This window comes from Dipodomys merriami, unplaced genomic scaffold, assembly GCF_024711535.1.
Source record: "Dipodomys merriami isolate MVZ:Mamm:240054 unplaced genomic scaffold, mDipMer1.0.p SCAF_1120, whole genome shotgun sequence".
NCBI lineage: Eukaryota > Metazoa > Chordata > Mammalia > Rodentia > Heteromyidae > Dipodomys > Dipodomys merriami.
In genome coordinates this window covers 23,857-51,612 of record NW_027202406.1, presented here as the reverse complement: position 1 = coordinate 51,612, position 27,756 = coordinate 23,857, and the positions used below count along the sequence as shown (strand labels likewise).

Sequence of the window (27,756 nt, the reverse complement as noted above, 5' to 3'; positions counted from 1 at the left end):
CTCATGAACTGCCTGTCCCACATCCCTCTCCTGGGATATACAGTCACTTCTTATAAAAAAAAAAAAAAAAAAAAAAGCCATTCTTTTCATGGTAAAAGCATATTCTATTACCCACTGTTGGGATAGTGCTCCAATTTTAGATTGTACAAAGCACAAGAATGTGTGGAACATATCCACCAGTACCAGATCTTTGCAACAACCTCCCTAAGACGCGCTCTGCTCAGCCACTGTGGCTCTGATGTACTAGCCACTCACATCCACTTGTACGCATTTCTGGGCTTTAGGGGTTTCGCTCATGAGAAAGGCAAAGCCACCGTACCCTACCCACCAGAGCTCTCCTCTCCTAGGGCCTGTTTCTCCTGACAGTGTAAGTTACTGAAAACTGAAATGCCTCAAGGCCAGTGGACTAATGAAACTAAATGTCAATAATAAAGATCTTGGGGCTGGGAAGGTGGCTCAGTGGTAGAGTGCTTACCTTGCAGGCATGAGGCCCTGGGTTCAACTCCACAGCAACACATAAGCAGAAAAAGCCAGAAGTGGGGCTGAGGCTCAAGTGGTAGAGCGCTAGCCTTGCGCTGAAAAGCTGAGGGACAGGGCCCAGGCCCAGAGTTTAGGCCCATGACTGACCCCCCCCCCAAAAAAAGAAGCTAAATTCTTCCATAGTCCAAATGTCAGAGAGACAGATGGCAAGTCCTTTTCCTCACCCAAGAAAGAATTTGGGAAGGACAAACAGAAGACTCTAATAGATTGTTTAAATGAGAGACAGATTGTATTAAAGCAAAATTGATCATAAAATGACCAACTAAAGACAACTAAGGACAGGTATCTTGTCCAAAAACCAAATGTCTCTAAGCTCCCGTCTTAGGCACTTTTACGCACAAGGTTATTGTAATGATTGTGGAAAGGACATGTAGATGATTGTGGCGACTGCTAGGAAATGGAATGGCTTACTTACTGCTAAGGTGTTCTCAGAGCAAGATGGTGGTTTGTAAGTGAAGGACCCTGGCTGGCCTCCGAGGTAGGAAAGCCTCTGTGGGGTCGGTGCTGGGAACCCCTGGCCCTTGTGCCAGGGGGCCTCATCACCCCAAGACAGCAGTGTGGTCCTGGTCAGGACAGGAACCCATGCCGGCCTCCCCAGAGCTCCACCTCACCCCGCCCCTAATGCATGTAATGTCCAAGGTAGGTTCATCAACAATACTGTGGTGTTGGACACCAGCAATGGGAGTTGGGGAAGAGGAACAACTGTAAAACCCAAGGTCAGGGAACCCAGGAATGCGGGGTAGGTGCTGAGAGTTAGGGATCAGAGACACAGGAGCCCCAATCTGGCCTGGGACAGAAAAAGAACACAGGCTACAGAGGCTTCAGCTCTAAGGTGTAAGAAGCACTCTGGACACAAAGCTGGCCTTAACTGTTTTATGTATGTAGCATCACTGCTAGCAGCAGCATCCTGTGTAGTCATGTGCTGCCCAAGCCAGACTCCTGAGACAGATGTGAGAAACAAGATGGTAACCAGTTACACAAAAGGAAGGCTGTAAGATCCCAAAAATCACCTGTCAGAGGGAAGGAGGATCCAAGTCTGCCCACACAGAGAAGCAGAACAGCAAAGCCAAGATCAGAGCCTGGGCCGGGGCTGCTGCACCTGTGAGTCCCACAGGCCGATTAGTCGGTCAGCCTCCCTCCAGCCAGATAGTAAGGCCCCATGTGTTGTGGAATAGAAGGTTCGATGTGTGGCTTCCCCAGCAAACAGCATCTGAAGCTGCAAAAAAAAGTCAGGATTAGGATAGGCAGGTACCAGGGACTGCTCCAGAGAAACCCAGAAAGCAGAGCCTTGTACAATCACTCACTGGAATCTACCAGTGGGGGGGACGACACCACTGCCCTGCGGCAGCTGGGAGGGTCATCATGTAGTCGTCCAAGTGCTGTGGGGAGGCAGGAGGAGACTGGAGAGCCAGGGTGGGCAGAGCAGAAGAAGGCTAAACCTGCACTGTGGCCGGACATCAATAATATCAGTATTGAGACAACAAGATGTCTGAAGACCAAACATTTAAACATTTCCACCCTGAGGAGTGGCTCTTGATTGGGTGTGGTATTAATATACTCATATGCTCTTGACAGTGTTCTTATCTTTTAGAGATTCATACTGGAGTATCTGCACGTGTGGCACGTTCAGTAGCAATCAGGACAAAGCAGGGGAGCCTCCTGAGGGCAGGGCACAGCAGCTCCCTCCTGTTGAGTCCACATTAACGCTCTTGGGCCATACAAGGCAAAAATGAAGCTCCCAGCTTTATTTTCACTTACTAATTAAGTTTCTCGGTCTTGGGGCTTGAACTCTGGGCCTGGGTGCTGTCCTTGAGCTCTTCAACGGAGATCCTCAGATCCCAGCCTCCTGAGTAGCTAGGATTACAGACGTGAGCCACCATCGCCTGGCTCTGACAACTTTTTGCCTGGCCTTAAACTGAAAGCCTCCAGATCTTCACCTCCCAAGTAACTGCTATAGACAAAAGCCACCACACCCAACCACAATAAAATAAAAAAAATTCTTAAGTGGTAATGAAGTTTTTTATTTTGTTTAAAAAAGTGAAAGTAAATCAGGTAGAAAAAGTCTGTTTTGTTTTGTTAGCCAGCACTGTCTCTGATTCTAAGCTCCTATGTAATTGGTCACAGTGGTCTATACCAACCATCCTAACTACTCAAGAAACAGATCAGCCAGCCGCCAGTGACTCATGCCTGCAATCCTAGCTACTCAGGAAGCTGAGATCTGAGGATCTTGGTTCAAAGCCAGCCTGGGCAAGAAAGTCCATTAGACTCATCTCCAATAAACCACTCAGAAAACCGGAAGTGGTGCAGCATTGAGCTGAAGAGCTGAGGGACAGCATTCAAGCCCAGAGTTCAAGCCCCATGACCAACCAAAATATATATATATATATATATATATATATATATATATATATATATATATATATCAGAATGATAGTTTGAAGCTAACCTTGGCAAAAAAAAAAAAGTTCAAGAAACCACCATCTCAACCAATAAAAGCTGGACAAGATGGTGATGTATGCCTGTTATTCCAGCTATACATGAAGCACAAAACAGAAGATCAAGGTCAAGCTGGCCCAGGTATAAAGCAAGACCCTATCAAAAAACAAGTAAAGCAAGCTGGGTGTGGCTCACACCTGTAATCCTAGCTATTCAGAAGGCAGAGACAGAGGGGTCACGGTTCAAGGCAAGCCTGGGCAAAAGTTCTCAAGCCCTGGTCTCAACCACGGTAGTACATGCCTCATTCCAGCTATTCCAGAGGCATAACTAGGCAGCCTGAGTAAGAGAGCAAGACCCTATTGTTATATTTCACAAATGTATAAAGTGGTAATGTGATGTGATACCAGTGGTAGAGCACCTTCCTACCAAGCTTAAGGCCCTTAATTCCAATCCACTGACACAAACAGACAAGAACTCTAACGCAAAAAGGTATGGGGATGGTACAAGGCCAAGTTCAAACCCCAGTACCAATATGAGTAATGCATTTCTTAATTACTCTTAATTTTAAAAAGAAAATGATTCTGAGTCTGGAAGGGTCCCATAGCCTTCCAAGAGCAGGGCTGGCCACCTTACCTGGGTGCTGGGATTATCCACAGGGAGGGGCTGGGCCAGCAGGTCTATGTCAGCCCCATTACTGCCCACAGCCACATAGCTGTAAGAGCCGCAGGTGTACGGGGCACTGTGCCAGCAAGACCTCAACACGCTCTCAGGTGCAGGCAGCTGTGGATTCCCTAAACCACAGAGAGAGAACATTAGCCCAGAATTCTCACCTTCATGTCTGCAATCAAAGAAACTAGCTGGGAAGATAACTGAGCCACTGTGTTCTAAGAGGCCTCCTGTCCAACTGCAGCCAAGCACCGCACAGGATAGGCAATGAATACCACAAGCTCCTCTGCCAAGCCAACTCTTGGCTGCCGGTCCAGTATTTCTAAGATACAGACTGTTGGTCTGAAAGGATCTGGTGAGGGACAACAGCATTCATTTTAGAAAGCAACTAGAAAGTGTTCGCAACCTGCTATTGTATCCACCATGAGGTAGGTTGTTCTAGAGATAGAGGCAGATGTACAGAGAGGAATTTTAGCCTCTGTTCCGTGAAGTTTACTTCCTGTTGAGAGATCAGCCAACAGGAACTGTGAAGCATAGACGGTGATTATTACCTGTTACTTTCCGGAGGACTTGGGTTAAAGACAAAAGCACTTCTTCATCTGACAGAGTCTCCATATACTCAGACTCTAGACCAGCGATGAACCCACAGAGCACATGCACAGACCTGCACAGAGAGGGACTGTCATGATGAGTTACACAACTAACCGGCAGTTTAACAAAATGAATGCCAGGAAGCTGAAACATGTCTTGTTAGGTGGAGAGAGGAAAGGCAAGTATATTCATTCTTTATACTCACTGCACATATGTAAAAATGGAACTACATAACTTTCGGGTATGAATGGGATTGGGAAAGATGCGGGGGAATGATGGAAGGGTTGACACTGGGCAAGAGTCATTGCACTCATAATCTGACTTGCTGAATTCAAACTCCTCTGTAAAACTACTTAAGATTTTTAAAACAACAACAAAGCTACAGCCATCCAGACCTGCCATCTCTCCACAAGAACCCAATGAGCTTTCCCAAGATAAGACTGTTTTCACAAGTCTAAGATGGTATCAAACTCACGTGTAAGGGCAGAGGTGGGTAAACTGTCCCCACAGAACAAAATCACCCCAAAATCACAGCAAGCTCTGTGTCCTTACCACCATGCATGTACAACTTAAAACTGTCAGTCCTGTCAGGTGATAGTGGCTCACACCTGTAATGTTAGCCATCTACACAGGAGGCTGAAATCTGAGGATGGCAGTTCAAAGCTAGCTAGCCTTAGCAAGGAAGTCCATGATCTCTTATCTTCAATTAGCCTAGAAAAAGCTGGAAGTGGTCCTGAAGCAAGTGATAGAGCTCTAGCCTCAAGCAAAAAAAAACAGCTCAGGGACAGTGCTTAGGCAGAGTCCAAGCCCCAGGACCAGCAACAAAAAGAACCAGTATTACTTGAGAAGGTCCTTAATGAAGCAGTAAAAGTTCTAACTTTATTAACCTTGTGAAGAAATGAAAAGGAGCATAAAGCACTTTGCATGAGCGGCATGCACATCCTGTGTGACAATGAGCACCAGATGACCACACCACTTCCTTGATGAACATCTCTGTAGCTGAAAAGGTAGCTGCTGAGTCAGACCCCTCTCCCAAATAAGCAAAACAGGGCTGGGAAGGTGGCTTAATGGTAGAGCGCTTGCCTAGCATGCATGAAGCCTGGGTTTGATTCCTCAGTACCACATACACAGAAAAAGCCAAAGTGGCACTGTGACTCAAGTGGTAGAGTGCTAGCCTTGAGCAACAGAAGCTCAGGGGGCTGGGAAGGTGACACAGTGGTAGAGCGCTTGCCTTGCATGCATGAGGCCCTGGGTTCGATTCCTCAGCACCACATAAGCAGAAAAAGCTGGAAGTGGTATTATGGCTCAAGTGGTAGAGCGCTAGCCTTGCGATGAAGAGCTGAGGGACAGCGCCCAGGCCCAGAGTTCAGGCCCAAGACCAAAAAAAAAAAAAAAGCAGCAGCAGCTCACAGACAGTGCCCAGGCCCTGAGTTCAAGCCGCAGGACTGGCCAAGGAAAGAATCAAAATGTGGTTGTCATAGTAAAACAATGAATGAAAAACAGACTGTTCTAGTGAAACTTAAGCTCCCAAGCAAAACAAGAATGTTAGCACAGTTTTATGTGCCACCAAACAGCATTACAGCCCCCCTTACTGAAAGAGGGTTTTTTTTGACAAATAATGGAACATAAATGCATCTAAACGACTATATGAATTGATATTCCACAAAGATCAAAAATCAGATAGGGGTGGCTCAGTGGTAGGGTGCTTGCCTTGCATGCATGAGGCTCTGGGTTCGATTCCTCAACACCACATAAGCGTAGCGCTGTGGCTCAAGTGGTAGAGTGTTAGCCTTGAGCTGAAGAACTGAGGGACAGTGCCCAGGCCCAGACTTCAGGCCCCACAACCAACAACAACAACAAAAAAATCAGATAGGACTTCCGGGGAATGAAGAGTCCCTTGACACTGCACGGGCTCCACACCCGGCCAGCCTCTCAGAACTACCCCAGCTTGAGCTACTGAAAAGCTATTTGAACATTAGTCCCTTCCTTCCATTTCGTACCTCCGCAGATCTGGACTCATCTTTGCTCCAGGATAAAACTAAAACAAAAGGAATGCACAAGCAGCTAAGAATCTTAGGTCTTCCACAAGCCAAATGCCAGAGACTTGCAAAAAAGACCAATCTCTACTACTCTCTCCTCTCTATTTTCATGCCAGTCCTGGGGCTTGAACTCAGTGTTTGGGTTCTGTACCTGAGTATTTTTTTTTTTTTGTCCCTTGTGGGACTTGAACTCAGGGCCTCTTTTTGCTCAAGGCTAGCACTCTACCACTTAAACCCCAACACCACTTCTGGTTTTTGAGTGGTTAATTGGAGATAAGAGGCTCACAGAGACTTTTCTGCCCAAGCTGACTTCAAACTGCAATCTTCAGATTTCAGCTTTCTGAATAGTTAGGATTATAGGTCTGAGCCACCCAGCACCTGGCTATCCTGGGTATTTTTGTTCAAGACCAACACTACAACTTCAGTCACAGCTCCACTTCGGACTTCTTGAAGGTTAACTGGAAATAAAGAGTTTCATGGACTTTCCTGCTCAAGCTGGCTTCAAACTGCAATCCTTAGATCTTAGCTTCCTTAGGAGCTAAGAGTACAACCATGAGTCACTGGCACATGGCTTTCATCAAAGTTGAGATAATGTGGTTATTTTTTTCATTTATGAAATGTTATTTATGCTTAGCATGGAAAAGGTTTATTGTTGTTGTCTTAAATAGGAAATAAATTTGTTTCAATTTCTCATGAGGTAAATACGTAAACATAATCCACATAAACAAAAACTCTTTAAGATTCTAATCATTGGGCTGGGAATGTAGCTCGGCGGTACAGTGCTTGCCTGGTATGCATGAAGCCCTGGGTTCGACTCCTTAGTACCACATAAACAGAAAAAGCCGGTAGGGCGCTATTGCTCAAGTAGTAGAGTGCTAGCCTTGAGCAAAACCAGCTCAGGGACAGTGCCCAACCCCTGAGTTCAAGCCCCAGGACTGGCAAAAAAAAAAAAAAAAAATCATTTTAAAAAGAGACCCTGAACTACAAGTATGGGTCACAGACCCAGCTGTGGACAAGGGACCCTGAACTGTATGAGTCACTCACCCAGCCCTGGACAAGGACCCTGAACCACCAGTCTGAGTCACTGACCCAGCTAGGGACAGCCTCTTGATAAGTTACACATCCTCAGGAAAGGCCCAGGCTACTGATCCAGGCAAGCAGCTTAGTAGTCACTCTTCCCACTGTCCACAGGCAACCTCAGCTTGTTTCCAAAGTCCTGAAAGTTAGGGGACAGGTGGGATCCTTTCCTCCATGTGTATGAGTGCTCTCCTGTCCACACAGATTCCTAGTCCTTGATCATTTTGCTGGTCCTGGACCTGGCACTGCCCCTGAGCTTTTGTTGTCATGGCTGGTGCTCTATCACTTGAGCCACAGCATTACTTCCAGCTTTTTCTGTATGTGGTACTGAGGAACGGAACCCAGGGCTTCATGCGTGCTAGGCAAGCACTCTAGTGCTAAGGCACATCCCCAGCCCTGGCTCCTCTTTTAGTATGCCCCAGGTGTGCCCAGATTCTTACAAATGCCAGTATGTACTTTCTTCTGGATTGCACATCCCTTCAAGTTCGCCACATATTCTGGGCCTGTGACATGCTGGCAACTTGACCACAGCAGGCATCCATCTTTCCCTGGCAGGGTGTCTGTTGCCAGTACCTTGGGGACTCATGGACCCTCAGACATGCCTGGGCACAGAGTGACATGCTCTAGATGCAAGCCAACTGCAATTAGTGAGCTGGCCAGAGGCTTCTTCAGAGACCCTGGACATATACGTACTCAAAGGCAGGCAGGACCACAAAGCCAATGAGCTTCTTGAACCAGGAATCCTGCAGCGTGGGGGTCATGTCCTCCAGGGGTGATGTGTCCTCCCACACCACTTGGATGAACTGGCAGTCTGGTTCCCAAAAGGGTTCCTTGAACTCCAGGAAAATTTTGTTATTGGTTCCAAAACCTATTTTCCTGATAGCTTCTACCTTTTCGGTAGGCAGTGGTGGCTCAAAGAAGATATCTTGATGTGCTTTGAGAAAACCTGGAAAGCAAAATAAGACATAGGTTTATACCGGATAGGTAGTGAGTGAGTGTGTGTGTGTTACTATTCAGGACCTAGTGTCATGCCTCCAGCCCTAGATAGGTTTAAAGCTAGACTCACACCAAGAGAAGCCCACCCTGATTTCACTCAGAAAATCAGAGAGAGAAACATGAAAACACTTAACATGCCAGAAACTCATTCAAGACTCTGGGGATGAACCTAGTTGCTGGGACTATAGTGACCAAAACCACTGTGGAGGAAAACAAGACCAGTGGCCACTGCTGGTAACTCAGGAATAGCGAGTCCCTGTAGACACAGCGCTGTAGGGACAGATCACTCCTGACCTTCACACTGCCCAAACTTCATCCAGAAGCTATTTTCTTTCTATGTGTTCCTGAGGACGTATCCTGGGACCTGGTACATGCAAATATACCTCTACCACTGAGCTACGCTCTCAGCCCACCAAGACCTACATAAAAGTCTCCATGGGAGCCGGGCACTGGTGGCTCACGCCTGTAATCCTAGCTACTCAGGAGGCTGAGATCTGAGGACTGCGGTTCAAAGCCAGCCCGGGCAGGAAAGTCCACGAGACTAGAAAACCAGAAATGGTGCTGTGGCTCAAGCGGTAGAGCACTCGCCTTGAGCTGAAGAGCACAAGGACAGGGCCCAATCCCAGAGTTCAAGCCCCACAACCAAGGGAAAAAAAGTCTCCATGGGTCAGAATCATGCCTGCAATCCTAAACTGCTTTGGAGACTAAACCAGGAAGAGCATGGTTTGGCTTGAGGCTAGCCTGGACAGAAAGTTCACAAGTCTCACATCAACTAAAAAAAAAGGCCTTGCTTTTTTCATGAATAATTGGCAGATATTTACTGAAAACTTACTGTATTTCCAGCTCCAGAAAGAACCAATACAGATGCAACCCTTGCTCCAAAGAGTTCCCCATTTAAAAATAGTAGGTTAAGCAATGGTTGTAAATCACCACGGGCCTTTATTTATTAAATCTTTCAAGGTAAGCACAAATTCTGTATCTACAAGGGCAAATTATGCATATAACTCTTTGAATTCTGAAGAGGGGTATTTTGAAATTTGCATGTTGACAAGGCTTTTACTTTGCTTTCTCTGGTTGCCTTCTGTTTAAGACTCTGTCAACTTATTGTTTTCTCCAACATATCCTCTACTTTTTCCAACGAGTTGACTTTTTTGTGACAGTGGCAGTTCTATGTTCCTCATAATAGTTAATGTTGATTGTCAACTTGACTGGATTGATAAGATTAGCTAAGCAGACTTCTGGGGGTGTCTATGACAGTATATTGAACGTCAATCAGATCTTGGGGCTCTGATCTAAAGCATTAATTAATTAACCCGTTCAATTATCCCTCAGTAGTTGAATGTACTGACAGATTCACATTTTGACTCTACTGAGAGGTGGTGATGGAGGACGTGGGTCCATGGAGGGGTGTCCTTGGGGGGGACCCAGGTCACTGGGGGAGTGTCCTGTGGGGAGGAATTTCTACCATCTCCTGTCAGTAGCCAAACAAGGGGCATGGAGCATGCATTCATGTCAGAGAGCTTTCCTAGTGTGCAACAAATAAATAAAAATGCCAAACAACTTCTACTCAAGGACTTACAAAGCACCAGAACTGACTGAGGTAGAATTTACATCTGGCTCCTCCCACAGACCACCATAAGACCTACCTGGACACCAGGTTCTTCCTGCCCTCCATGTCCCTCTACAGCCAACCACATTAAGCCCTTTCCAATTTCCTTCAACAGCAAAGCAAATGCTTACTTGAATCTTCTCTCACTGTGAACTATTATTTCCAAAGCATGCAATTGCTACAAAACATATGAATGGTTCCATATACCTGAGAATCATTAGAATGAAGACATGAGCTCAGCAGACTAGAGCCAATGGAGGCTAGGTAAAGAGAGCCAGAGGCTAGCAACAGCTAGGATGGAGCTGTGGACTGGAACCCTAATCAGAAGGAGTGGACTCTACCTAGAGGCACAGTGACGATGACATGATGGGCCGGGAAGCAGGCACCATCTTGGCACTCCACCAACACTGGGAAGGTCTCCCCAGGAAACGCTGCCTCCTGAAATGATCCGTTCCAGTGAATGGTCTTCACCGGCTTATTAAAGACCACTGTGTCCTTGGGCAAGGAGGCCATTATGCGGTCCGTGAGTCCCTGATAGCCGCTAGAAGAGACAGATGTCGAAGTTAGAGAACTAGGCCCTGAAAGCGAAGACTGGTCCCACCCACACCAAAGGGAGCATAACTCCCACCAGGAAGAGCAGGTGTGGAACAGGCTTAGAAAGGCAAGTAACCTATGGTTTTCCCCCTAACCCACAGGAATGCTAATACCCACCTTCACCAGGCTGATGGGGAAATTAAACAAGCTAATGAACACAGCCTACAAAGGTAAACCAGAGAGAACCAGAGCTCCCTCATTACCCAAGCCAGAGTCTGGGTTCATACAATGCCTAAACTTCAAAAGACAGACAGACAGACAGACAGGAGTCTAGGAACAGGCCGGCAGAGGGCCTTTCTGTGTCTGGCAGGGGGCAGCCACCAGACCCCAGGAGACACACCTCAGGACATCTTTCCTCACAATCATTCTCTTGGATATAACTTTTTGTCTTAAAATGAGCAAAGTCAGGGAAAAGTAAACTGATTTCTCTAAACAAAGTGGACACAGCCTCTTGTCCCTTCATGACCACCCCCCACCCCCACCCCCAAAGCCCCAGCCCTTCAGCCTTAGGTATATGGAGGACCCTGCAGGCAGGGGTGCCTTAGTCCTGTACCGAGAGAAGGTGCAGTCCAACCCTGGCAGCGCGATGTACTCCCCAAAGGGGGCCAGGGCCACCAGGTCCATACTGTGGGTGCCGCTCACGCAACACTCCACATTGAAGAAGGAATTCAGGACGGCTAACTTGAGCTTCTTGGTCTCCGCATCCCCCGTCCAGCTGGCCATCTGCTGGCTGATCTCCTTCTTGAGGAACTCGCCGACGCTGGGCACTGGAGTCTCAGTGGCATGCAGGAATTCTCGGGTCTGGTCTATCAGACCATAGAACAGACGGGCCAGCTCGGCCACCAGCTCCATGCTCACCCTCCTGCCCGAGCTGGTGCAGATCTCGGAGGGCAGGCCCACGTGGCCCCCCGTCTCCACCAGCTGGTTCTCCTCCGACAGCTCCTTCTCCCCCAGGAGCCCGAACTCGGCAGCCAGCTGGAAGACAGGGTTGCCCCGGGAGGGCCCGTGGATCCAGTGCGCGCCCAGCTCCACCACGCCACCTGGAGGGCACAGAGTGGCCACTGGGGGACCCCTGGCACGAGGGAGGGCCTCCCGAGGGCTGCCCCCCGTCACAGCCCCCCCGCCCGCCCGCGGCCGCCCATCCCGGGGCGCAGCCGAGGGCCCTGAGGACCGGACGGCCGAGACCAGCGGGGCTCGGCGGAGCTCGGCGGCTCGGGACGGGGTCGGAGAGGTCGGCGCAGGGCCCGGGGCGGTTACCGAAGCTGCGCTCCGAACGGATGCGGCCCCCGGCGCGGGCCGTGGCCTCCAGCACCCGTAAGTCAAGGACGGCCGGGTGGCGGCAGAGCCGCTGCGCCGCGCCCAGACCCGCGATGCCGCCTCCCACCACCAGCACCCGCCGGCGGCCCGCAGCCTCCGCGCCGCCGCCACCCGGGACCTCCATGCCGCCCGACGTCAAGGCGCGCTCCCGGCGTGCGGCGCGGCCCGGCGCGGCGAGGCCCGCAGGAGCCGCGGGCAGGGCGGGCGGGGCGGGGCCTTTGGCAGCGGAGGGGCCTAGAGAGTTCCGGGGGCGGGGCCTGATGCAGGGGAGGGGCCTAGAGAGGCCGGGGCGGGGCCGGCGGGGCCGGGCGAGAGTTCGGGGCGGAGCCTTTGGCAGGGGAGGGGCCTAGAGAGTTCCGGGGGCGGGGCCTGATGCAGGGGAGGGGCTAGAGAGGCCGGGGCGGGGCCGGCGGGGCCGGGCGAGAGTTCCGGGGGCGGGGCCTTTGGCAGCGGAGGGGCCTAGAGAGTTCCGGGGGCGGGGCCTGATGCAGGGGAGGGGCCTAGAGAGGCCGGGGCGGGGCCGGCGGGGCCGGGCGAGAGTTCGGGGCGGAGCCTTTGGCAGGGGAGGGGCCTATAGGGCGGGGCCTAAAGTGGTGGGGCGGGGCCAGCAGGTGAGGCTGGCTTGGGAGCGGGGCAAAGGCCGCGAAATCGCAGGGCCGTAGGTGGGCGCAGGGCACCGGCGGGGCGAAAGCCCGGAGCCGAGCCGAGCCAGGCGGGCCCACCCAGCGGGGTCCGGGCGTTCCGTCCGCTAGCTCGCCGCCTCGATCTCCCACGGGCGGGGCCCGCGGGCGAGAGTGGACGGAGAAGGGCGAAAATCTGCTGCGTCGTCGTGACGGGGCCCGGGAGAGCTTCCTGTCGTGAGAGGGAGGGTTTAGAAATAGGGGTGTTGGGGTGTCACCAGGAATAAGGTCGTCGGCTAGGAAGGAACCTGGCAAGGCAAAGTCGGCTTCTGCTAACTCCGCCCCCTCCACCTCGAGCCCCGCCCCTCCCTCCATTCACCCCAGCCCCGCCCTGCCCCCTCCACCCCGAGCCCCGCCCCTCCCCCTGAGCCCCGCCCCTTCACCCCGGGCCCCGCCCCTCCCTCCATTCACCCCAGCCCCGCCCCTCCACCTGAGCCCGGCAGCCCCGCCCCTCCCTCCCTACCCCAGCCCCGCCCCGCCCCCTCCACCCCAGCCCCGCCCCGCCCCCTCCACCCCAGCCCCGCCCCTCCCTCCACCCCAGCCCCGCCCCCTCCACCCCAGCCCCGCCCCTCCCTCCCTCCACCCCAGCCCCGCCCGCCTCTGTCCGCAAAGGTGTGGCCTCGCCCACCCACAGTGAGGGAACGCGAGCGTCCTACCGGACGTGCTCACGTGCCCGGAAAAGGAGCCGTGTGAGTGGTGTGCAGCCGCCAGGGCCAGGCCTCCCGGCCGACGCAGGACCGCCTCAGACACCACCGGAGGCCGGCCCCGCACGCATGCGCGAGCACGGAAGCCCGTGCGTGAGTGGCGCGCGAGGGCCTCCCTGAGGTCTGAGCGCGTCACCCGGAGGTCACCGGGCCACTGTGCGCAGTGTGGGTGGTGCATCGTCCCGATCATGGACAGGAAAGTGTCAGACCCTACCCCGCCCTGCCCGGCTCCTGCGGACGGGTGCTACCGGTGTGTAACTGGGAGTCACAGCCCCCGTGGACCGGGCCCGCACTCCCGGCCGGCTCCGGGCCCTTCCGTGTAGGCCTCCTCCCGCCTCCCCTGCAGACGCACCCACGGCGGCAGCCACAGCCACACCAGGTAGCAGGGCCTTCGCCCCTTATCCACTACTTTGGCAGCTGCCATACACCTTAGCCCGCGGTGACGCGCCCCTGGACCGCACCGACGTCCCCACCTCACCCCTAGGTTCGCAAGCGGCTCCTCCTGTGTGAGAGAGGGCTTGGCCGGCCCCTTTCCTGGCAATAAGCCTTTCCTTGTTCTATGTGCCTGGATGTCTGCATGGTTTGCTGGCAGGGCCTAATAGGTAAACAACAAAGTTCAACATTAAGGGGGGGAAAGGCAAAATGTCCAGTCTCCCAGGGAACTTTTCTCTGAGGAAACACAAGACTGTTGGTTCATTTCGGGGAGTCAGAAATTTATATTTAAAATGGGTGGTATGTCCACCATTCCAGCACTGGAGACTGAGGTATGAGGATCAAAAGTTCCAGGACAGCCTGGGCTTGCATAGCCAAAACAAAAACAAGTCAATTTTTTTGTATGGCACCACGCATACGTTCTCTTACTCCCCAACCTTCCTGTTGGCCCATTGCTCCCTTCCCATGGCTTAGCATGCCCCCCCCCCAGCTTGACATACTCCCTTCCTAGGCAACACTAGGCCCATGTAGTAAAAGCAGTAAATAATCAGCCTCCAACCCCTTTACCTTAAGATGGCACTGCTCTGGGGCAGTCACCACCATAGAAGGCAGCAAGAGCCCCTTAGAGTGACCTTCAGGTCTGGGCAGCTGCAGGGTCCATCAATCCTAGTCCACTATGACAAAGCCACTGGCCCTCACGTCCACACCAAGATCTCTGCCTCCGAGGCCTGTCTAAACCTCCTAGGTAACACAGACCACCTCAGACAATAACCGGCACTTCTCACTTCTCTCTTGTGAGAAGGGGTGTCACCAGTCCCGTTACTGGCAATAAACCTTTGTTCTTTGTACCTGGATGTCTGTGTGATTTTCTGTCAAAGTGTAATATATTTTAACACTTCCCTATCCCTACTACTCACAGGTCAACTGTTTCCCAGAACTGCCAAGTTTGCTCCCAGCCCCAGGGACATAGGTCTGCAGTCTGGCAGAGTGCCCCCAATGAAGTGAAGAGTTTACATGTAGGTAGAGAAGAGGAAGAGGGGCCTGGTGGATGTGGAGCTGATTCTGTGCTGGTGTGTGCTACAGTGCTCTCAGTACCAGGAGGCACCAGCTTGGGGCAGCAGCCTAGGACCCCCTCAGACAACCCAGGGACTGTCCAAGGCAAGCAGGATACCTCCCTCCTGCAGGCACAAACACACTCCTCTGATGGCACAGCCCTTGCTAAACCTGAGGCCTGCTCTCCACAAAACTGGCCTGATCCCAGCACCTTTTCACTCAGTCTAAAATCTCAAACTGAAGCAGGAGGATAATTTAAGGAAACTGAGGCCTGGTAAAGGCAACTCATAAGTATGATATTTAGAAACATAGAAGTGCTATCTTTGTTTCAAAGAGACAACAGGATGTGTTCATTCCTGACAGTTGCATTCCTTACCCCAAGAATTAACACCTGACTGACAGGTGGTATGCCTTCCTGAGAAAAATGCTTCCCCAAACTTAAGCCACCTGACCCAAAAGGCAGAGAGCGTGACCCCTCCATCTGTTGTATGACAGGATGCATTCTTACCTGCAAACTCAGAAAGCAACACCAGTGTGCTTAGAGCAGACAAAGCCAAGACCCCTGCCTTTACCCTATAAATACCCCAACCGCCCAAAGAGCCGGCGTCTCTCTCGGGGTCTGGGTCTCTCTGCATGCTCGCGATCCTGTGCATGTGTCTCTGTCCCCAGGAGAGCACCCACACTCTGCTGGAGCGAGCCCCTGCCCTTCGGTCCGTCTGCTTGTTGACTTGGTCAATAAAGCTCTGCCGGGTGTTCTTACCATTGTGACTAGTCTGCAAGGCAGCCAAGGACCCTAGGTGAAGAGTTCCTCCATTTAAAGGGCAGCTTCACTAACCCTCACTGTAAAACCGAATTCGGAAATCCTTACCCAAAAGACCACCAGAGACCTTCACCAATGTATAAGCAAAGTAGTCTTTATTGCAAGCTCGAGCCTGGTCCCCCCGCGTACATGGCAGCAGCCCATGACGCTGAGAGGCCCCGAGCCCAGGGTTATAGCACTTTTTATACACTTTTAGGGAAGGCAGGGACTTTGTATACATCATAGCATCTTACAACAAACTATTACACATGGCGGGAAACTCTTAATACACTTCTATAGTATGATTGGCAGGAACAGGTTGTTGGTTAGATCAGAGGGCTGAGGTACTTTAAACTGGCTGGCTGGCACCACAGGGGGTGCCAAGGAGAGACCTGCTGAACTGCGGGTCACCCTGCCCCCAGCACGCCTGCCTGCGGCCTAGTGCCCCGGATTGCTTCTTCTGTTCATTCCCAGGCCGGCTCATGGTCAGCTGCACAACTCATACCTCGGAAGATGACCGCCAGCTCAAGATGGAGTCACCCAGGCCTCAGGATCCTCACTCACCCCGGTCCGAGGACCAGGCTGTAAGGAAAGGGCCGGCCGCCTGGAGGAAGGCCAGCCGCGCCTGCGCGGCCGGACCTCCCCTCCCGCCCCGCCTCCGTGGTGAAGTGTTGGCGTCATCCGTCTGCGCCGTTCCCCCTCCCCTCAGTAGTGAAGTGCTGGTCTCATCCGTTGGCCCCGCCTCCGTAGTGAAGTGTGATGTCATCCGTGCGCGCCGACCCGTCGACGCTCTCCCTACGGCAGCGCGCTAACGCCCGCTCTCCCGATAGGGAAGAGCCCGGTCTCGCGAGACCGTGACGCGCGCGGCGTCGCGGAGCCCCGCCCCGCTCCCGGCTGGGTCTCGCGACAGCGCCGGGCGGGGCGGCGCCAGTTGTCCCCGCGCCATGGCCGCCGTGCGTGCCCTCCTCCCCGGCGCCCGCGCCCTCCTCCCCGGCGCCCGCGGCCGCTTGTGGTTCCTCTCCGGCCTCCCGGCGCCGCGACCCTTCGCCTCGCGTGAGTAGCGCCCCGGCGGCGTGGGCACCCGCCACCCGGCCCGGACCCCACACGCCGAGTCCTGTCACCCCCGGCCGCTTGGGGGCCGAGGTCTGAGCCCGGCTGCGGCGGGAGCCCCGCGCGCGCCCCGGCCTCGCGCCCAGGCCCCGCCGCGCCGCGCCCGCCGGCCTGCCCGCTCCGAGGGCCAAAAGCGCCCGCCGGCCTGCCCGCTCCGAGGGCCCCGAGCGCCCGCCGGCCTGCCCGCTCCGAGGGCCCCGAGCGCCCGCCGGCCTGCCCGCTCCGAGCGCCCGCCGGCCTGCCCGCTCCGAGGGCCCCGAGCGCCCGCCGGCCTGCCCGCTCCGAGGGCCCCGAGCGCCCGCCGGCCTGCCCGCTCCGAGGGCCCCGAGCGCCCGCCGGCCCTGCCCGCTCCGAGCGCCCGCCGGCCCTGCCCGCTCCGAGCGCCCGCCAGCCTGCCCGCTCCGAGGGCCCCGAGCGCCCGCCGGCCCTGCCCGCTCCGAGGGCCCCGAGCGCCCGCCGGCCCTGCCCGCTCCGAGCGCCCGCCGGCTGTGGCGCCGCCCGCCCGGGCCGGGGCCTCTGGCCGGCTGCGCGCTTGGATTCTGGTTGTGAAATCCCGTGTGTGTTTAGATGTCGAGCAGGTCAGCCAGGGAATTGGCAGTGGAGTTTGCGGCTCGTGACGTACCCTCCCCCACCCCCCCCTCCCGCGTTCCCCGCACTCCGCCCTCAGACCATCCACTCTCCAACTCCAAGCTCAGCGGGTGTCCCCGCTCTCCTGCCGACCATAGCGCCCTTTACCTGTCCTGTGCTAGGCGCAATGCATAGCCGTGGCCTGGCCCGGCCACTCCTGCACTGCAGCCTGGAGGGCCCTTCACTTGCTGCCCCTCAGCACTTCATGACAGTTCATGACCAACCCCGGACCCAGGTACTCACTCTGCCAGTCACCCAACAACCCAACCCCCCCCCCCCAGACACACACAGGTACTCTGCCAGTTACACACACACCCCCAGACACACACAGGTACCCTGCCAGTCACACACACACACACACACACACAGGTACTCTGCCAGTCAGCCAACACCTCCCCCCAGACACACACAGGTACTCTGCCAGTCAGCCAACACCCCCCCCCCCAGATACACAGGTACTCTGCCAGTCACACACACACACACACACACAGGTACCCTGCCAGTCACACACACACAGGTACTCTGCCAGTCAGCCAACACCCCAACACACACACCCCAGACACACAGGTACTCTGCCAGTCACACACACACACCCCCAGACACACACAGGTACTTGCCAGTGAACCACACACACACACACGGGTACTCACGCTGCCAGTCACCCAACACCTCCCACACACTCGCTGTGCCAGGCTCTCCAAGTCTACAGGGTCAGCTGGATGCCACTCTAGGTTTTAGCTGGCATCTCATATGACCTGTTTGTTACCTCTGTTCTCCCACCACACTACCACCCAGCATAGTCAGGGTGATGTTCATGACCTCACATGACCTCTCGCCATGTTCTGGGACAAGCTGGCCTATGGCACAGAGAGAGAGGGTGGTGGTTTTAACATGCAGATGTGAAAGCAGTGAGTGAGGTAGGAGATACAGGACAAAGCCACAGGGTTAAGGTAGCACCCTGGGCCTCTGACGCCTGTGTGATATCATTTTTGCCTTTTTGTCCTAGGGGCCAACTTTGAGTACATCGTTACAGAGAAAAGGGGTAGGAATAGCAGTGTGGGACTCATCCGGCTGAACCGCCCCAAGGCGCTCAACGCCCTCTGCAATGGCCTGATCGAGGAGCTCAACCAGGCCCTGGAGGCCTTTGAGGAGGACCCAGAGGTGGGCGCCATTGTGCTCACTGGCAGTGATAAGGCATTTGCTGGTACGCTGGATGCCGGGGTGCGGGTGTGGGAGACAAGCCCATGGGCCATGGGGAGTAGTGAGAGGTGCCTCTGGCCAGGCCCTGACGGCCCGCACTTGTAACCCTAGCTACCCAGGAGGCTGAGATCGAGGATCATGACTCCAAGAGCCGACTTGAGCAGGAAAAGTCCCTAAGACTGTTATCGCCATTTATTCACAGAGAAAGCCTGACGTGGTTGCTCAAGTGGTAGATTGATGGCCTTGAGCTAAAGGCGCTTAGGGACAGCAACCAGGCTCAGAGTTCAAGGCTAGGACTCATTTTAAAAATGGTAGTGTGTGGCTGAGGACTTAGTCTCATGTAAAGTGAGCTTCTTGGAAGAACAGCTGAATGCTCGTTTGTTCCAAAGCAACTCAGGTGCTTACTGGTAGCTTACATGACTGACAAGTCCTGCTTCTCTGTCCACCTGACATCTGTCACCTGCCTGTGCTTGGCCCCTTTACATGACCTCATTCAAGCAGCCATCTTACAGTGTTGCCTGCTTCCCCCTAAGCCCTATACACGATCCACTTGAGAGCTGCCTGTAGATTTGGGTCTGTAGGACTGCTGGACTCCGCTCTCTGGTAGCTGGAACCTCCTCTGCCTTTAGCTGGAGCTGATATCAAGGAAATGCAGAATCAGACATTCCAGGACTGTTACTCCAGCAAGTTCCTGAGCCACTGGGACCACCTCACCCGCGTGAAGAAGCCAGTCATTGCTGCTGTCAATGGTTTTGCTGTGAGTGTCCCCTTCAGGGTCTCCTGTGGGTTGTGGAAGGTATTACACTATGATAAAGTGGGCCCACAGAGCCCTTCCTGTCCCAGTGGCTGCTTTGAAGTCATCACAGCAGAGCTCGGTATTTGCCTTAGAATATTTATTTATCTGTTGTGGGGCTTGAACTCTGGGCCTGGGCGCTGTCCCCCAGCTCTTCAGCTCAAGGTGAGTGCTCTACCACTTGAGCCACAGTGCCACTTCGGTTTTCTGGTGGTTCACTTTATTCTTCTAGATTCATCTTTATTGTACCCAGTTTCATTTTAATGGAAAAGTTTGTAAGAATAATGCTTCTGCCTGGGCTCCTATGTAAAACCTACCTGCTGCCAACCTTTGTTCTGCAGCTTGGTGGGGGCTGTGAGCTTGCAATGATGTGTGACATCATCTACGCTGGTGAAAAAGCCCAGTTTGGACAACCAGAAATCCTGCTGGGAACCATCCCAGGTGAGAGCGTGGCTGCTTCAGTGCACACCCCTCGGGTCCTTTGGAGCCATGGCTTGCATCCAGCCCGAGGCCCAGATGGGTGGTTCGGGCACTGACCACAGTGCTCCCTCTGCAGACACACACGAGGAAGAGAAGGCTCAGGACCGCACTGGAATGCCAGGCGGTGTCCAGCTCCCATGATCCCATGGACCCCGTGTCTGATGTGTCACACCACAGGGGTGCTGGCTTATAGCCACACCGGTTTTCTCCTATCCATGGTTCCAGCAGAGCCCTGTCAGGCAGAAATGGGAGAGTTATATGGGACTCTAGCCTGTCCACCCCTACATCACTGGCCACAGTGGGTCACACAGCCTCACTGAGCTTGGCACAGCAGGGAGTCAAGGAAAGTCCTGGGAAAGAACAATGCTGTCTACAGCTGGGCTCTTCCTTGCTGGGCCTGGCAGGCCGGTAGCCCAGTTCCTTGGTGGGGAGCCGTGCTCAGAGGACCTCTGCTGCCGCACATCACATGCAGAAAGCTTGGCACACAGGTTCAGAACCTGCCCCAGAGAGAGCAGGAATGCCTGGGACTGGAACGCTGTGGGGGGAGAGAGGCATCTGCAGGCCCCACTGAGACGAGGACCTTAGTCCTAAAGTACCTTCTTGCTGGCTGCCTTGGTTCTGCTCGCCTGCCAACTGGGCATGTCTTAGCTTTATCTTTGGTTCCTGTGAGCTTGCCAACAGCACATTCTCTCTCTCTTTTACTCTCTCCCTCTCCCTTTCCCTCCTCCTTCTCCCTCTTACTCTCTCCCTTTCTCTCTTTCCCTCTCCCTCTCACCCTCTTTCTCCCCCTTTTTCTCTCTCTTTCTCCCTCCTTCTTTTTTTTCTCTCTCTCTAGGGAGAGATCTACCTCTTTACTGACATGTAAACTCAGAGCTTTGTGCTTAGTAGACAGGCACTCTACCACTTGGATTATCTGTCTAGCCCATTTGGGTTTGGTTTTTGAGGCCCTGCTTTTTGCCTGGGCCATCCTGGACTGCTCTCCTCCCTAGGCTTCCCACGACAGGCATGCACCACTACACCCAGCTTCCTCTGTGGCGAGCAGATCTTACAAACTTTTTGCCTCGCTTTCAGTTGCTTGGAAACTTTGCCTGGGCTGGCCTCAAACTGTAATCCTGATCTTGGCCTCCCCCAGGTTTCACAGGTATGAGTCCCTATGCCTGGCTACCGTTTCTTCTCTTTCTTCAGGGCTTTGCGCGTGCTGAATAAGTGCATGCTCTGTGACTAAGTTACTTCCCATCCCTGGTTTTCTTCTCAGCCTCCCTTGACACAGGGTAGCTGTGACCACAGCCTTCTTCCCGCAGGTGCTGGAGGCACCCAGAGACTCACCCGTGCAGTTGGAAAGTCCCTGGCAATGGAGATGGTCCTTACTGGTGATCGGGTCTCAGCCCAGGATGCAAAGCAAGCAGGTGGCACATCTGCCCGTGGGAGTCAGGTGGAGCCTCGGGGACTGCATCAGCTGCCCCTGGCGGCCTTGGCTCTGTGCTCACAAACACAGTACTAAGACAGAATAACTGCAAGTGTCCCGGTTAGAGAGCAATAAGGCCCTACCCCTCCCCACACCCCAGCGTGGGCAGTGGGGGTCACTGGGACCTTCACACGCCTCAGTGACCTCAGCCCTCGTTCTCCCACCTCTGGCCTTGGTGTATCAGAGGCAGCGGCTGTGGAGAAGCAGCCCCCACCCCCGCCCAGATGTCCTTGTCCTTGTTTAGCGCTCAGAGTTCGGGCCGTTGGAGAAATGGAGCTGGCACTACGCTGCATGTTACTCTCATTTTCTGTTTTAGGTTTGGTAAGCAAGGTTTTTCCTGTTGAAACACTAGTTGAAGAGGCCATCCAGTGTGCAGAAAAAATTGCCAGCAATTCCAAAATTATAACAGCCATGGCCAAAGAATCTGTGAATGCAGGTAGGGGAAAAGCGGGGAGGGTCCCCAGTCAGAGTCTGTCTGTCTGTACTGAAGACAGTCGTGAGGCCTTGAATGTCTGCACCTTGGCCTGTCTGGGGCATAAATGGGAGTATTCTCAAGATTGTGATTTCTGCCTTCGAGTTCCAGGTCTTAGTCAAATGTCGAATATCCTTTTGTACTAGGGCCCCAAACTGGGCCAGGCCTGCCGGGGGACGGCAGTGTAGTGGAGGGGGCGCCACCCCGAAAGCCACGCTGTTCTCTAGTTTGTGGCAAAGCAGGTCTCCCAGGACCTGAATTGTAGTTTCTCTTCTTACCAGGCTGTGATGTATGTAGAGAGTCTGCAGTGTGGGGCCCCAAGTGGCACAGCTCACAAGAAGCATTTACAGGCGCCATCTGCTGTCTCTAAGGGTGAAGCTTGTTTGATCTCTCTCAGAGCTGCTGGAGCCTCGCTGTAATGGTTTATTCAGCATTTAGCATCCCACTGTGATGCTGCTCTGTGTTGCCTGTAGAGGAAGCGAGACCCAGGCTGGGCTGCAGGCCGCACAGCCCTGTGACCCTGTCCCCCTCAAGAGGGATGCCAGCCCGGTGGCCGCTAGCCTTGGTGGATGCTCTGACCTGTGGGCACCAGCCATGTGATATCCACAGGGAAACACCCCTGCATGACCCAGGCTCCGGCGGGCTCACGTCTTAGGTGTTGGGAAAGCACTGCCATGTGCCCTCCAATAGAGAAAGGCCTAGGATAAGGCCCGAGGAGATGACACTTGGTTCAGTCTGGCCATTCTCTTCTGGTTTTTATCCTGTTCTATTTTCTGTGCTTTTGTTTTCATCAGCCAGCTATTTTTTTTTTTTTTTTTTTTTGGTTGGGCCTGGGGCTTGAACTCTGGGCCTGGGCACTGTCCCTCAGCTCTTCAGCTCAAGGCGAGTGCTCTACTGCTTGAGCCGCAACGCCACTTCTGGTTTTCTAGTGGTTTATTGGAGATAAGAGTCTCACAGACTTTCCTGCCCAGGCTGGCTTTGAACTGCGATCCTCAGATCTCAGCCTGCTGAGTAGCTAGGATGACAGGCAGGAGCCACCGGCGTCCGGCCAGCTCCTATTCTTATAACTGGGCAGATTTTGCCATTTTGCCTTTATCAAGCTTTGGGCATTTCTCCCCCTGTGAATACCCTGAGCCACTGCCAGCATCATTTTGGAAGACTGGGAAAGTATTTTGTTCATGTGGCCTTCTCTGATGAGGCCACGCGTTTGAAAGTGAAGAGAAGTGTCCAGCAAGGGGGCCTTTGCAGAGGAAGCCAGACCTCGGCATGCCACCAGGGGTCGGGGGCAGCAAGAAGGTCCACCACTGTGATCTCTGCTTCTGAGAGTCTGAATCCCAGTTTGTGAGTGTAAGGTTTCTCTTTCAGCTTTTGAAATGACACTAACAGAGGGAAACAAATTGGAGAAGAAACTCTTCTATTCAACCTTCGCTACTGTGAGTGAACAAGATTCTGCTTGAAATTCGAGTATTCCAGTTCTGGGAGAATAGAAAGCTTTTCGGGTCATTTTGTATTGCAAAAATACCCTGTGCTGGGCTGGGAAGGTGGTTCAGTGGTAGAGTGCTTGCCTTGCATGCATGAGGCCCTGGGTTCGATTCCTCAGCACCACATAAGCAAAAAGAAAAAAGCCGGAAGTGGTGCTGTGGCTCAAGTGGTAGAGTGCTAACCTTGAGCTGAAGAGCTGAGGGACAGCGCCCAGGCCCAGAGTTCAGGCCCCACGACTGGACCAAAACCAAAACAAAAAACAGAACAAAAATGCCCTGTGCTTGTACTCTTAAGCCAGCTGCTCCTTTCTTTAAAGTGCAGTTCATAGCTGGGTACAGTGGTGGGCTTACAGTCCTTGTACTTGAGGGCTGAGGGGAGAGGATTGCTTGAGCTCAGGAGTTGAGGATCAGTGAGCAACTTGAGACACTCTCGAAAACAAGAAGACATATTCATTTTACCTGTATTTTCCCTGAATCACTCCATTTATTCAGAATGTGGTTCAAATGTATAGCATAATGCTGTAATTTGGTAATATGGTGGTTCTTTTTTTTTTTTTTTTCAGTCTTGGGGTTTGAACTCCGACTGGGCACTGTCCCTGAGCTTCTTTTGCTCAAGGCTAGCACTTTACCACTTGACCGCTTGAGCCACAGCACTATTTCCAGCTTTTTCTGTTAATGTGGTACTGAGGAATCAAACCCAGGGCTTCATGCATGCTAGGCAAGCGCTCTACCACTGAGCCATATTCCCAGCCCCCTCATTTCTTTCTTTCTTTTGGGCAAGCCTAGGGATGGAACTCAAGGCCTGCGTGCTAGGCAGGCATTCCACCACTTGAGCACACCGACCCCTCCATTTTTTATTTTTGAGGAAGAGTCGCTCTTTATGCATGGGCTGGCCGGGCTCCAATCTTCTATTTGTGCCTCTCTCAGCTGTGCTCCCCAGGAAACCACACCCAGCCTCTGTGCTCCCCCGTAGCTAAGATAGTAACAGGCACATACCACCACACCCACCACTGATTGAAGAGGAGTCTCACCAACTTGGTGTGTGTGTGTCAGTACTGGGCTTGAACTCAGAACCTGGGGACTATCCTTAAGCTTTTTTGTTCAAGGGCTAGAACTCTACTTTTTTGGGGGGAGGGGGGCGTTGGTCGTGGGGCTTGAACTCTGGGCTTGGGCGCTGTCCCTCTAGCTCAAAGCTAGTGCTCTACCACTTGAGCCATAGCGCCACCTCCAGCTTTTTCTATATATATGGTGCTGAGGAATCAACCCAGGGCTTCATGCATGCCAAGCAAGCACTCTACCACTGAGCCACCTTCCCAGCCCCACACTACCATTTGAGTCAAAACTCCCCTTTCTCATTTTATGCTTTCAAGTAGTATTTTCTATGATTCTTGCCAGTAACTTAAAGGAACTTGTCTCCTAGTTGGCTGTTATAATTAACTTCTTTTATTATTAGAAAATCATACTGCCCAGGTGTGTTAAAAAGAAGCTTAAACACAGTTTTGGGCTCTTGGGTGTGCTCACAGTGCAGTTTGTGCTTAAGCCACAGAAGGGGCATGTGCAGAGCAGAGTTCTAACTCTGCCTCTTGACTCGGAGTCTCTACTGGTGCTGGTGTGTGTGGTTACTGAGGGACCGTCACCCCCATCTTTAGCCCTAGCCTGCGTGCGGATTCCTGTCCTGGGCGGTGGGCAGGCCCCTGCACAGTCGTCTCCCCAGGGCCGGGGCAGCAGCAAGAGCAGCCCTCGGGCAGGTGGTGGGGCTCTACAGAAAGATGTGAATGTCACCTCTGCTCTTCTTCCTTCTTCTGCCAGGATGACCGGCGGGAAGGCATGGCTGCCTTTGTGGAGAAGAGGAAGGCCAACTTCAGAGACCACTGAGAGCCAGAAAGTGCAGCCTGCCTGTTTAGAAGCAAACAAATCATCCCCCTAAAGGGCAGTGTGGCCACTGTAGCCTCCCAGCCAGGGGGCGGGGCCGTGGCCTCTGCTCAAGCCCTTGTGTAGCCAGCTGCGTTGATGCCGAAGGGAAGGTTGATCATGTTGGGTCTGATCAGAGTACTTTCTTGCAAATCAAATCCGCTGAGGAGCCTTGGAGGTGTTTTCACAAGGGACCGGTGTTTGCAGCCATGGTCTCTGGGCACTGAGTCGGGCGGGAAGCAGCTGCATCTGTGCATTGACTGTTCAGGGGAGGGGCTCTGCCAGCTGATTTTGAACAGGATTGTCTGATTAAAGTGACTGCTTCAGAGCTGTTAGGCCCTCTTGAATCCTCTAGGAGGAGGCTGAAATCTGAGGACCGAAGGTTTGAAGCCATCCCCAGTTAACCAGCAAAAAGCCAGAAGTAGAAGCATGGCTCAAGTGGTAGCGTGCCAGCTGTAAGTGAGAAAGCTGATCAAGAGCATGAGGCCTTGAGTTCCACCCAGTGCTGATGCGCACAAATGATGTTCTCATTATAAATGATCCTGACGTAGCCTCCTCATACCGTGTTCCCACAGCAGCCGGCAGCTGTGAGGTGGCTCTCTGCCATGCCCAGTGCACGCGTGCTCCCCACGTCCCGTCCCAGGCCCACTTCTGCAGTGGTCCTTTCTATTCTGCCATGTGCTTGTCTGGTCTCTGGTTGGTTTTGGTAGTACTACAATTTGAAATTGGTCACCCAGCCATTTACTAGGCAAGTGCTTTACCAGGTGAGCCACGCCCCCAACCCTGTAGACTGTGAGTAGTCTTAATCGTGTTTCACCATCTTAACCAGGTCTAGGAGCCTCTGCCATGCAACAGCACTTCCTGTCAGTGCCAGGCCAGGGAGGGCTTCAAGGTCCACGGGGGATTGCTTCCCCCTGAGACAAGAATACGTAATCACTAGTCTAGGCTAGAACCAAACCTGAGATACCCTGGAGCCCTCAGTGCTCAAGTCACCTGTGGCTCCCAAGGCACAGAGAAGCCCCAGCGAGGAAGTGCCCAGTTAGGATCATGCACAGTGATTCGGTGCTCGCTGCCATTTGTTGCTTGAGTTTGGGAGACCAAACAAGTGGCAGGAGAGATACCCTGAGGTTCTTAGGGTGGATTCAGATGGCAGGAGCTTAGTCCTGGCCCTAGGTTGCTGTGTAGTAGGAGTAGGTCTGAGGAACACTAATGCTATTCAAACTCAGTTCTGCAGCAAGTGTCAGGAGCATCCACGCAGGTCCTGGAGCCTGGGCTAACCCTAGGATAAGGTAAAGGGTGCTGTGAGTCCAGACCTCCCAAGCCACACGGCAGCCATGGACTCACTGAAAACCGCCACTACCTGCACCCCATCAGTATGTGCCCTCCTTAAAGTGACTGCTGCGCTGACATCAAGCCGGAGAGAGGCAACATACAACAGAACTTAGGGTTTGTGACAAAGCCACAGAGACTAGTGTGGTCTCCCACTGCAAAGGCTCAGACAAAGCAAAGAACACGTGATCTGACCTGGGAGCCGCTCAGGACCAGTCTCCCCGGGTGAAGCCTACACACACCCACCTGTGACTGTCAGATGGCATTTACAGGCATTTACACACCCACTCGGTGTGTGCAGTCTGCATTATCTTTTGGCTTTGGGCCGGCACGGGCCAAGAGCATGCAGACCCCGGCCTGGCAGACCTGAGCTGAGGAGGGAATGGCCGCCCACTGAGAGCTGGCCTTTGCCAAGCTCTGATGGCCGCTTGTGTTCAGCTGCAGCGCAGCTCTCTTGCTGTGGCACTTGCCTGCCAGGGGTCAGCTCTGCGTCTGCCAGGCTTGCCTGTCTTCTCTGGAAGTCAGCACGGGCAGGAGCATCTGCTGAGTTCTCAGTTCCCCCTCACACAGGCCGAGGACCTTGTGCACACGCTTCTTTACAGCACTTGGCAGGGCAGAATGGGGCCCCTCAGGCAGGTGCAGCCTCAGCTGAATATACAGGGCGAGCACAGGACAAGGAAACTACTGACCAGAGTCGAGTAAGCGAGCAGAGGAGGTTTCCAAAGATCCTGGTGCCCAGCGGAGCAAACAATTTGAAGAACCCGTTAGTAACTTTGTGTGTGCACTGGGCGTCTGCCTCTGTCATTTGATTTTGAGTGGGTTTTGAGACACCTACTGGATGCTAGCTGTCCTGTCAGCCATCGCTGACCACAGGAAAGGGCTCCACAGCAGACCTCCCTGAGGGCATCGCAGACAGCCTCTGCCAGCCTCCTGCCTGCCCGCCCACGTCTAAACCTGGGCTTGTCCCTGCCCCCGCTTCAGATGTGTGGGGAGGCTACCAGGAGGGGAGGAAGACCCCATCCTGCATTGAGCTAATTGGCCACTGGCTCCACTTGGGTTTGGGCTTCTATTTACTTTGGAAGCTGAAGCCCTCCTTGTCTTAGTTCAGTACTAAATGAGGAAGCTGAGGCAGGAGCCCTTCCTGTGCAGCCCCTAGCCATCCTCCAGGCCTGCTGCCCTGTCTGGGACGGGGTGGGGGGAGGGGCCGTGGGCCTCCCAGGGCCGTGTCTGGGTGGGGGAGGAGGGGGGGCAAGTGCACGGACACCTTCACAGGTGTGGCCTGCCCACGCCAATGGTAGACTTCCACGGGGCTCCGACAATTACCTGTCAGCCCTTGGCCCCGCCCTCTCAGGGGG

General features: G+C 53.7%; 2 protein-coding genes across 2 annotated transcripts; one reads left to right on the top strand and one right to left on the bottom strand.

Annotated features, from left to right (window-relative positions):
• Nucleotides 1–1,399: 1,399 nt before the first annotated feature.
• On the bottom strand, nucleotides 1,400–12,040 carry LOC138822585 (peroxisomal N(1)-acetyl-spermine/spermidine oxidase-like). The gene is made up of 7 exons (XM_070015407.1): nucleotides 11,806–12,040; nucleotides 11,102–11,588; nucleotides 10,296–10,495; nucleotides 8,043–8,295; nucleotides 4,194–4,306; nucleotides 3,610–3,767; nucleotides 1,400–1,756 (listed from the first exon to the last, which is right to left on the bottom strand). The coding sequence occupies exons 1-7, from the start codon at nucleotides 11,987–11,989 to the stop codon at nucleotides 1,613–1,615; spliced, it is 1,539 nt and encodes a 512-aa protein (XP_069871508.1). The 5' UTR covers nucleotides 11,990–12,040; the 3' UTR covers nucleotides 1,400–1,612.
• Nucleotides 12,041–16,449: 4,409 nt separating this feature from the next.
• Nucleotides 16,450–25,400, top strand: LOC138822583 (enoyl-CoA hydratase, mitochondrial). Its single transcript, XM_070015401.1, has 8 exons — nucleotides 16,450–16,586; nucleotides 18,277–18,474; nucleotides 19,100–19,227; nucleotides 19,605–19,704; nucleotides 21,045–21,149; nucleotides 21,525–21,644; nucleotides 23,046–23,113; nucleotides 24,971–25,400. Exons 1-8 carry the CDS (start codon nucleotides 16,478–16,480, stop codon nucleotides 25,034–25,036), a joined length of 894 nt encoding a protein of 297 aa, XP_069871502.1. The 5' UTR covers nucleotides 16,450–16,477; the 3' UTR covers nucleotides 25,037–25,400.
• The last annotated feature ends 2,356 nt before the right edge of the window (nucleotides 25,401–27,756 follow it).

Bases quoted from the DNA above. Each gene is read 5' to 3' on its own strand.
- LOC138822585 (XM_070015407.1), bottom strand. From the start codon at position 11,989: ATGGAGGTCCCGGGTGGCGGCGGCGCGGAGGCTGCGGGCCGCCGGCGG. The intron at 10,496-11,101 runs GTACAGGACTAA...TGTCTCTTCTAG, and splicing joins TTGGACTGCACCTTCTCTCG to CGGCTATCAGGGACTCACGG. The intron at 8,296-10,295 runs GTAGAGTCCACT...TTTGCTTTCCAG, and splicing joins CATCGTCACTGTGCCTCTAG to GTTTTCTCAAAGCACATCAA.
- LOC138822583 (XM_070015401.1), top strand. From the start codon at position 16,478: ATGGCCGCCGTGCGTGCCCTCCTCCCCGGCGCCCGCGCCCTCCTCCCC. The intron at 18,475-19,099 runs GTACGCTGGATG...CTCTGCCTTTAG, and splicing joins CAGTGATAAGGCATTTGCTG to CTGGAGCTGATATCAAGGAA. The intron at 19,705-21,044 runs GTGAGAGCGTGG...TTCTTCCCGCAG, and splicing joins CCTGCTGGGAACCATCCCAG to GTGCTGGAGGCACCCAGAGA.